Here is a 10575-nt window from a genome sequence, read left to right as displayed (position 1 = left end):
TTAAATAAGTTTGATTCAATCTTATTTTCATTATTCAATATTTTTTTTTCTTCACATTACTTAATAAATAGTAAAATTTTGTTCTAAATTTCTAGAAAAATGTTTATATATATATATATATATATATATATGTGTGTGTGTGTGTGTGTGTGTGTTTTTTTTACATTTAATATCTATAATTTAACCCGACATGTTTGACTCAAATAACTTGAATAAAGTATTTAATTTATTAGATAAATAATATAAAATATTATTAAATACTCAAAATATAAAAGAAAAATTATTTGTTAAAGATTTGGAATTTATTCAGTTCTTTCGTCTTATAAAGTTAGTATATAATAATAATAATATATTATTATTTACTATTAATATTATTATGTTTAATCTCATGAGAAGTCCACATTTTTGTCCAAAATCTTAAATAGATCCCTTTTCTTTTTTAGCGTATCAATTGGGTCCTTATTAGTGTAAATTAAATTCAATTAGAGACTTGTCGTTAAATTGGGCAAAATGGAAAGATAAAAAATTTTAAGTTAATTGATATGAAACTGAAACAAAACAAAAATTAGGGTTCTTAGGGTTCAAGGGGGAAAATCCCAATTCGAAGAGATGGATAATGAATTCCAGAATCTCCTCCGCCTGCCCACTGTCACCGCCGTCGAACCGGCCGTCGCGAGTCATCACCAAAGCCGTTGTCAATTCCACCGCTCACCGTCGGACCCATGGCCAGCCATGACGTCAAAATCCCTTTTGCTCTTCTCGTGCTCGAAGGAAAACGATCCCTGAGACGCATACTTCCTATCACTGGTGAGACCAGCCATTGTCGGTCGCCGCCCAAGAAGTTACCATCATCGTTGTTCACCGTTGGAGGCAGTGCCATCCAAGAAGCCGGATCTTCTCTGCTTTTTTTCTTCGCTAGCGAGGGAGAACCCCTCTCGGTTCGAAAACAACACCGACCGCCGTGAGCCACAAGCCAGGACGCCACCAGTTGCAGCGTCAAAGTCCTCCTCTCACCCCGATTCAGCGCGGCCTAAAAGCAAGCGCGACCTAAAAGCAGGGTCATCATCGAGACGTTGTTGCTGTAAAACTCCTTTGAGCACCCTCTCAGCCAGGGAGAAAATCAGGTGCTACTGATGGGTTACAAGTTGAGCAAGAGATTGAGATTGAGCTAGAGGAACAGTTTCGAATGAAATGGCATGGGATTTATGATTTGGTTCGTTCATTGTGTTTGATATAGGTGGAAGATGGTCTTGAGATTGAAGGTAGCTACAACAAACATCATTATTCAGATTGAAGGAGAGTTATTGTTCGATAGAGAGAAAATTTGCTTCTATTTTCTATTATGGAAATGCGTCTGATTCTGCTTCTCTTTCCTTGATGTTTGATGTTGAGGAGTATATATCTATTTTCTATTGTTAGTAATGCTTGATTAATCTTGGTAGCATTGAAATAACATAAATCTTATTAGCAAAATGTCGGATTAAAGAATGTGATTCTTCCCTTCAAAGAAATTCAAAGAAACTCTAATGGGATAAGATTTATGTGATTTCAGAAGAAGGAACCCTGTCGCTTGCAATCGAATAAGGAACATGATTTCACCTTTAAAGAAATCCTAATAATACCAACCCTAACAGTGAACGCGATTTCCCCCAATTTTTTTTCCCCAATTAAAGGTCACAACACTTATAATTTTATCCTTCCAAGTTTGCCCCTCATGAATTTTCTATTAGCTATGCAATTTAAAAAAAAAAAAAAACTGAATCACAATGCTAAATGGACCTATTTAAGATTTTGGACAAAAATAGGAATTTCTAGTGAGATTAATCTTATTTACTATTTTGTATTTGCATCTAACTTTTAAGTTTATAAAATGGTAATGGTAGAAACAATAATATTGAAGTTTATTCTGAACTTTATATTTTACAATATATCACAAGTTCAAATCTAAGTCACGGATGCTCATTAATGAGTCACGAATGCTCATTAATGCAGAGAGATAAAGAGAAAGATAGTTAAGAATAATGAAAAGATGTATGGTATTGTGGAATAAAAAAAAATAATGAAAAAATGTAAATTATTTTTAAAATAAAAAAAAATAATAGAGAGGTAAAAGAACACTTAGGTAAATAAATTATGATTATTAAAAGAAAAATCTCTACGTTATTTATTCACACGGGTAAAGAATCTGAATTTCAGCCTCAAGTAAAATATAAAAGAAAGGTTAAATTAATTATCACATTTTTAACATGTAAAAAATTATTGTAAAAAATATTAAATTTTTAACCAATGTTAAAAAAATATTTTTATTTTAAACTGATAAAGTAACAATATTAAACACATTTAAAACATAAAAAAATTAAAATTATTTCTTAAAAGATAAGATTACAAGTTAAATATAATAAAAGTAAGACAAGATGGGAAGGGTGCAATTTAGCCTATTTTTTAGTATGAAACACAAGCATCTAAAAACCAAAGAAAACTGTTTTGGAAGGAACAAACATCTTCGTGGTAAACCCTACAGACATCCTTTAGGAACCAGAATCACAGATTTTAAGGTTAAGACGAAAAATATCATCAATGGCGGAAACCAAAGAAGGTTCAGGTTCGGAAATGTCTCTGAAGGATCAGGGCAACGAGTTTTTCAAGTCAGGAAAGTATCTCAAAGCTGCTGCACTCTACACTCAAGCCATCAAGCAAGACCCTTCTAACCCTACTCTCTATAGGTACCTTTTTTCTTTCAAAACTTTCACCTCTTTTCCATTTGGGTGTCATTGTTCAAAATTTTTCGATTGTGGGTTTCAAAATTTGCTTCAGCTCTGCTTTTCTCTCTTGTTTATTTTGTTTCCCTTGAAATCACGAAAGGGTTTCTTCTTTTCTTTTGTTATCATTATTATTTTAGTTGGGGTTTTCGGTTTTTATATAGACTGAGGTGTCAGTTTTTATTGCCAGTATATTATCAGAGTTTCAGAAATTTAGTCTTTTAGTGACAGTTTGGCATGACCATGTGTGTTGTTTGGATTGGAGTTAGATCGACGCTTAAGGCTTAAGCTGAAGCTCTTAAATAGGAAAAAAAGACTCCCTTTTCAGGTTTCTTTCAGTTAACTATGTTGGTTAGCTGAGCGGAATATACTGAGCTTCATGGTCTGTTTGACACTGAGGAAGCAAGTGAGTGGAATATACCGAGTTTCAATTTTTTGTTTTGTTTCTGGAAGTAGAAAAAAATTCTCTTTGAATGGTTAACTAGGTATCTTTTTTGATGTTTACTTTTCATTTGATATCAGTATTTGTTGATTGTCACACACTATAATTCAGCTTCTAATCATATATCATGTCAGAAGAGGGCATATTGTTAGAAATAACTATTAATTAATAATATAGGCCATTCTAGAAATGTGTTGCGTGGCACTTAGAAGTTACTGGCTTTTTCTTTCTTATATAAATTTAGTAGCTTGGATCAACATTTTTCTCATGTCAGATATTGTGTGAACTCAATGCATGAACCTTATCTTGATTCCTGATGTAGTTTCTTCTGTTTATTTGGTGGCTTCCAGTAATCGTGCTGCAGCATTGCTGCAATTGGATAAGCTTAATAAAGCTCTAGATGATGCAGAGATGACAATCAAATTAAAACCCCAATGGGAGAAGGTAAATGTTTATCTAATTTGTTAATATTTGAGTGTCTGCACCTTTGTAATACATTTTGGAATGATGCTGCTTGAATACATTTCCAGGGATATTTCAGGAAGGGAAGCATATTGGAAGCCATGAAACGATACGATGATGTATGTATTCAATAGCTTATTGCTTAAATTTAATTGGAAGCTATTTTTTCTGCTTCGGTTTAGGGTTTTATTCTTATTGTGTATGCTTGTGTGAATATTTGTTTGTAGGCTTTAGCTGCCTTTCAGATAGCATTGCAGTATAACTCGCAAAGTCAAGAAGTATTAAGAAAGATAAAGAGGTTGAACCAACTGGTGAAAGATAGCAAGCGAGCCCAAGAAGTGGAGAATATGAGATCCAATGTTGACGTGGCCAAACATTTAGACACATTGAAATCTGAAATGGTTAGTATCCATGTATTCCCAATCTTTAACTAGGAGTGGTAAAAAATTATGTGCTTTCTCATCTTTTCTTTTGCATTAATTAATTAATACACACACATATATGATTTGGAAAGGGTATGGGAGAAAGAGAAGGGAATCAGGTATCAAGAAGAGAGACAAAAAGGGAGAAGGAATACACAGAGGTAGAAACAGAAGTTTTGGAATAATGTATATTCTTAAATCGAGTCAAAATTATCAAATTCAGTGTATAGCTATCCCCGTGTAGGCTAACCTCATAGTTAACAATCCCAAATAACAGCACAGAGTGGCTGACCATAAAATCACTATAGTGAGGTATCACATAGTGGGATGACCACTACTTTGAAGATTTTAAAATACGAATTACATATGTTGGACTACCCTTAAAATAGTTAAAAAATAAAAGTAACAATTCAAAATTTGGGATATATTCAAAATTAGTATTCAGAAGTCTCAGTTTTATACCTAAATATACAAATCAATGATAATGAAACAAAATGTTGAGTGGCAATGCCACAACAAGAAGGGCGAAGGTAAGACCTGTGTTAGAAAGAAAATACTTATGTGAAAACTGAATCATGCTATAGAGGACTGGCTGAACAGGGTAAGTGTGCATTAGATCAATGGTTGTGGGGCTTGGCCTGAACCATGTTAGGAATCTGTGGGTTGGAGGGATTGCATCAAAGGACGGAAGGTTGTTGGGGTCTGTGGGAAAGAGTTTCAAACATGGGTTTCCAAAACCATTACACCTCTGATGAAGAAAGATAGAGATAATAAAATAATACTCTAAAAAACAGGTATGACAACACAGAAATGGGGGACAAAATGGCTTTTAGATGCTGTTCAGAGTCACTGCCACAAAAGCCTTCAAATATCTGTGATCTCTGGTGTGGTAATGGGTGTAACATCTCACAAGCTGAATGCAAGCAATCAAAAGTGACTATAAACTCTAAATAATATAAATTTATTAGCAGCAAAAGGATTAATAAATAAATACCAATATATGCAATATTGTTGGATCTTCAGAGAAATTAGCATGCATTGTTGCAATATTCTTGGTCTTTTCCCCTTTTGCTCTTAAAGTTTTTACTTTGTTGTCCTTTTCCCTTATGGATGTCTTATCCTCTATTTTTGCATCTTTCTCCTTTTTTAATAAATTCTTCGTCTATGAATAAAAAAGGAAGTCAATTGGTGGAGTTGGAACTTAGAAGAAACAAATAATGTAACAGCTTTTGATTCTAAACTTCTTCACAAGTAGGAAATCAAATTGAAGGATGACAAATGTTTGTTAAACTTATATTGGTTTTGCAAAACACTAAATCTGATTATGTCCATTATAGTGTTTGTATGTGTGTATGCTAATCTTAACCTAACAACCAAATTGGATGATCAAGCATAAAATATTCATAAACAGACAAGAAGGATGATTAAACTAAGTTTTCTACTCTAAGTAATTTTTTTCAAATAAAAAAATCAACCAAAAAAAAAACCTTTCTCAATGCAGCATTTATTCATGATCAGGCAGACTATTGGTTTATCTTTAAAACGAAATCTCCAATGAGGTCCCCATTGAGTGTTAATAAAAGCATGTTAATTTATATATTAGTTTATCTCATGAACAGGAGACTGGTCCTTAATCCTTAACAAAAGAGCCACGAGTTTCACTGTCCTTTTCAACTGTTTATATTCAATGTTTTACTGCCTAATTCTTCTTTACTAGCCTGTTCGAGCTAATTCCCAAGTATTTTTTCTTCAAATCTCTTGTCTGAAAAAATTTTAATCTTTGATTGTGCTGCTCAAATCTCTGCTCCTATAGGCTTCTTTCTTAGATAAAATGTTATGTTCTTGATTTAGTATGCTGTATCTTTCCTAGGAAATTCATTTTTTTGTTCAATTTAATGATAAGGACACATTTTTTGGGAGAATTTGAGTTTATTCAAAGTATAATTATGAAGTTCCTGAAATGTCTAGTGATTTTCTAAGACATTGTAAAACATCAAAAACTTGTGTATCTGTGAGATAAGACCTAGTCTTTTGTTAAAGCATTGGGGTGTCAAGGGTCTCTATTCTAGCAATAATTTTGAATATTTCTGTATGGTTGTATTTTATTGTATGAGTAAAATTAACTCTTTCCATACTCACTTTATATGCCCCCATTTTAGATCTTCCATTTTGTGTTGTGATCTCACATTTTACCTCTTACTTCCTGTCTCCCATGTCTGAACGAATGTGGGACTCAGAATGTCTACATCCTTGGTGCTGCTAGAAATTTATGACAATAAGCTGTAGATATCAACACATTCAAAATTGAATAATGCATTAATACATCCAATTTCAACTGAATGAACAGCAGAGACTCAGGTTCTCAGACAGAAAAACAACTGAAAAAATGAACTGAAATTGATGGAAAAATATCTATTTCCTTCTACTTCTTGGTTTCTAGATGTTTTATTTTTTCTGTTCCCTTTAACTTATATTTCATGTTATTAATATTTATTAATGGATGTGAAATAATTTGTTTCTCCATATAATCATGCATCATTTTAAAATTTCCCCTGTGAGGATTAAATAATCTCCTTCGTACAGGCTGGAAAGTATGGATCGGAATGCGGGAAAGATTTGTTCTCATTCCTTGTTGAGACTATAGAGAATGCTGTAAAATCATGGCATGAAACATCTTCAGTGGATGCTAGAGTTTACTTTCTTCTGGATAAGGAAAAGACACAGACCGATAAGTATGCCCCAGTTGTGAATATTGACAAGGTATGTATTGAATATTGATAAGTATGCTAGAGTTTACTTTCTCCATATAAGAAGAGGTTTGCATCCATTTATATATTATGAATTGTCTTATTTGTAGTCGAAGTGAGACTTCCAACAGTATTTCCAACAGTATGCATTTTCTTGTTAAATCTTTGTGCAATTATAATTGTGGTTCCTTCTTGGATATCTTATATATGAACTTTATGCTCAGTATTCATGCTTATTTTGCTGGCTTTTGTTGTTCACTTATGATTATCAACTCTTAAACCTTCCCTGTATGCTATTATGAGTTTTAATAATTTTATTTTTCTCATCTTATTTGGCAGGCCTTTGAATCACCACATACGCACAGCAACTGCTTTTCATTTCTTAGGCAGTACGCAGAGGAATCTTTCTCCAAAGCAGCCTGCTTGGTAACTCCCAAAAGCATTATTGCTTACCCACAGGTAATTTCTGATTTCTTAAAGCATTGAGGATTCAAACTTCCACATCAGATGCTGTAAATGGTTAAGAAGTTCAAGTTAAATGGGAAGTTTTATTACAAGGTTAAGGGGTAGTTTTGAGGCATATCACATCTTCAACAGGGAAAGTGAAGAGAAGTCATAAATTCATTCCTAGGTTGCAAGGTGTGTAAATTTGCACCTACCAAAATGCCTAAGCTGATCGACCTATCATTTTAGGTGGGCCCAATATGAGTTAATTCAGATGCATTCATGCCCTTTGGTGTTTCAAATTCAGTGGTGTAGCACTACGTGAAAAGTAAATAGGTAAAGGTCTGTAGTTTCATTCTTGTAGTTAAAGAATCGGGGCACTTGATACCATTAATTTTTTTTATACATTACATACTCTAGGCATGGCCACACAACACATGGAGATGGTAGCGGAAGGACTGAACTGAAGGGATGTCTCCCATCCAAATGGCTTATGTTTAGTTAAATTTGCGTTTTGATACAATAGATCTTTGTTGCTCAAAGAGGATTGTCAAATACTTGGCAAGCTTGACCTGGTAGTCTCAATAGGAAAAATGGTTTTTGTTCACTGACGAGCTCATTACATCAATAACGATGATGTAGTGACTCATCAAGGGTGTGTCTTTTAAAAAGACAAAACGGGTATAAGACATAAAATGAGGCTTCCCTTCAAAGATGCGCTTCTTCTTTTAGCTTATCACTTCATTTTCAATACTATTTCTTATTATAGTTTAAAGTTCCCATGGAATCCTACATGTAAGTTATCAGCTAGTCACTAGCTTTGTACTTGCCTTTCCATCCCATCTCCTTTCCCTTTATTTTTTTTTCAATTTCTCTCCTTTTGGGCTGTTCAGGTTAATACAAAATTAGAGGTTCATGGTGGGATTCTGACTACATTGACCTTATGATACCATTTTCTTTTTTGCAAATCCAAGTTCTTGTGTGGTAGTTTATATGAAGGACTTTTTTAGGTGTTTCTCATTAAATTTGTCTCAGCCATCCTCTCCACGCAATTCTTTTTGGGGCTGTACTGGTGCATTAATTGGCCAACCACATGTTAATGTCATACTTCTTGAACATGTAAATCTATCTAGTCAATGTTCATTTTCTGACAGATCGGCCTCCAACCTCAATTCCGTGTGTATTTTAGAATTGCGAATTCTAAATGACTACTGCAGAATCTATTAATTCTATTCTATTCATGCAGGTCTGGAAGGGCCAAGGATCAAGAAAGTGGAAACATGCACACAGTGACGGTTTCTTTGTGCAGTTTGAGTCACCCTCTCTGCGAAAGCTCTTTTTCATACCTAGTTCAAACGAAAAGGGACAGACGTTGTGCAGGTTTCTCTCCTATTATCTCTTGCATACACTTATTTACGTGAATATAAGTTTTGTANCAATCTATGGGAGTGATATTGCAAGTATCAAGTGTTATTTTTGGGAAATATGAGGATATATATGCTTATAATAATTGTTTCTTATCAACTTTATTCTCTTGTCCTATTTTTACCACTTCCTATCCACTAGGTTGGTAGTGTTTATGGAGAAGTTTGTCCAAACAAGACTATAAGAATTTGTTATTGGATGACAACATAAAACTATTTTATTTCATAAGCGCGTTGCCATTTTCCTCAAAATTTCATCCTTATTTTAAGTTCTTATTTTTAAATTGTAACTTTTAATAGGTCAAGCCCTACTGCTGTTGGAGATTAACAAATTATAACTACATTGTTTGATATTTTCAGGGATCCAGAGGTTTTGGACATTGGTGTTNATGAAGTTCTTCCCCGGTTATTCAAATAAAAGATGCCCTGATCTTAGTGTACTTCACTAGTGCTTGGTGTATATTTATTTCGTAAGGTAGAAATGACAGGCTCACTTGAAGATTTGCTTGTTCAACAAATACAGATGGAATTTGGTGATGTTTTTGTTTGTGTTCTTGGGATGTGGCAATTGCTTGCAAGCTTGTGTGTTTCATAATTTTGTTAGATCCATATATTATTTATTAATTATTTAAAGTTATCCAAGCCATCAAGGAGTTGCACTTTTGNTACTTTTTTTCACAATTGGCTTTCTGTTCTTCTGGTTTGGAAGCTTTGGCCTTTAGTTTGTTTGTACTTTTATATTTTGACAAGGCAAGTATTCAAGCAGGTAGCATAGNTATTTTATATGTAACTTTTGTGGTTCAGATANGAATATTGAGTTTGATGTTGGATGTCCAAATTTAGATAAACTATTTATTTATGTATCCTCTTTCGTTTGTAGAATAAAATGGTCTATTCATAGTAGTATTGAAAGAACGTTCTTTCATAGTATCATATTGAACATAATCACTCAGGTTATTCAAATTTTGAACAGAAATATTTTTCTGGTATTAAGTATTATTGTATAGTTAAAAAGTTCTATTTTCTCCATATAAATGAGATATTCAGGTGCCCTACAATATATAAGATAGACATTTATTTAGGAAGCATGTCTGTCAACATCCAGTTTTGTCATTTATTTTGGCTTAAATGAGGTCCCAGCAAAAGTGGATCATGTTCTTGACTAGTGATTACAAAAGAACATTCATGTGGGTCACTCAATGAAAACATTACTAGGAGAATTATCAGAGAAGCAAAAAACATGGTACAAGTTTCTCAACACTAAACTATTATGCTTACTTTGTAGAATTTCACGGTTTGGTCTTTCTGTTATCCGTTAATAGTCTCAAATAATATGGAAAGATACTCTATTACTAGGTAGATTCTTCATTGGTATAAACCATATTTTATATATTTTTATAAATTATTAAAATAAATTTAACTTTTTCGATATTGTATATTGAAGTTTATGCAATTGTACTATTTTCTTTTAACTTTTTCGTTATTTTTATTTTCTTTTTAATTTATAAGTTTTGTTAAAGATATTTATTAAATATGTGAGCGAGTATAGAGATACCATGAAAAATAAATACGAGTGAGTGTTAATAAAGATTATAAATGTAAATTTTTACTTTTCAAATAAATATAATCAAACTCGGATAGTCTTAATCGTAGTCATTCCTAAGTAAAAAAGATAATATTTTTTTCTAATTCTCGTTCACTCCATAATCTTAAAATTCATTTTAAAGAGTATTTTAATTTTTTAAAATGTTTCTTATAGCGTGGAGATATATGCACTTTTCAATAAATGTATTTTAGTGTTATTTCAAAAGACAAAACCCTTAGATGACCTACTTATTAATGTTATTATAATTGGATTAGTAATTCAACCAATTG

General features: G+C 32.8%; 1 protein-coding gene across 1 annotated transcript; it reads left to right on the top strand.

Moving 5' to 3' along the window:
- The first annotated feature begins 2442 nt into the window (after positions 1-2442).
- Positions 2443-9563, top strand: LOC106769600 (serine/threonine-protein phosphatase 5). The gene is made up of 8 exons (XM_014655284.2): positions 2443-2723; positions 3552-3645; positions 3732-3782; positions 3891-4064; positions 6669-6845; positions 7172-7291; positions 8523-8656; positions 9061-9563. The coding sequence occupies exons 1-8, from the start codon at positions 2578-2580 to the stop codon at positions 9116-9118; spliced, it is 954 nt and encodes a 317-aa protein (XP_014510770.1). The 5' UTR covers positions 2443-2577; the 3' UTR covers positions 9119-9563.
- The last annotated feature ends 1012 nt before the right edge of the window (positions 9564-10575 follow it).

The sequence above is a fragment of the Vigna radiata genome, chromosome 8 (genome assembly GCF_000741045.1).
Source record: "Vigna radiata var. radiata cultivar VC1973A chromosome 8, Vradiata_ver6, whole genome shotgun sequence".
NCBI lineage: Eukaryota > Viridiplantae > Streptophyta > Magnoliopsida > Fabales > Fabaceae > Vigna > Vigna radiata.
Note: the sequence above shows the minus strand (reverse complement) of the source record. Positions and strands in the feature narration are given on the sequence as shown.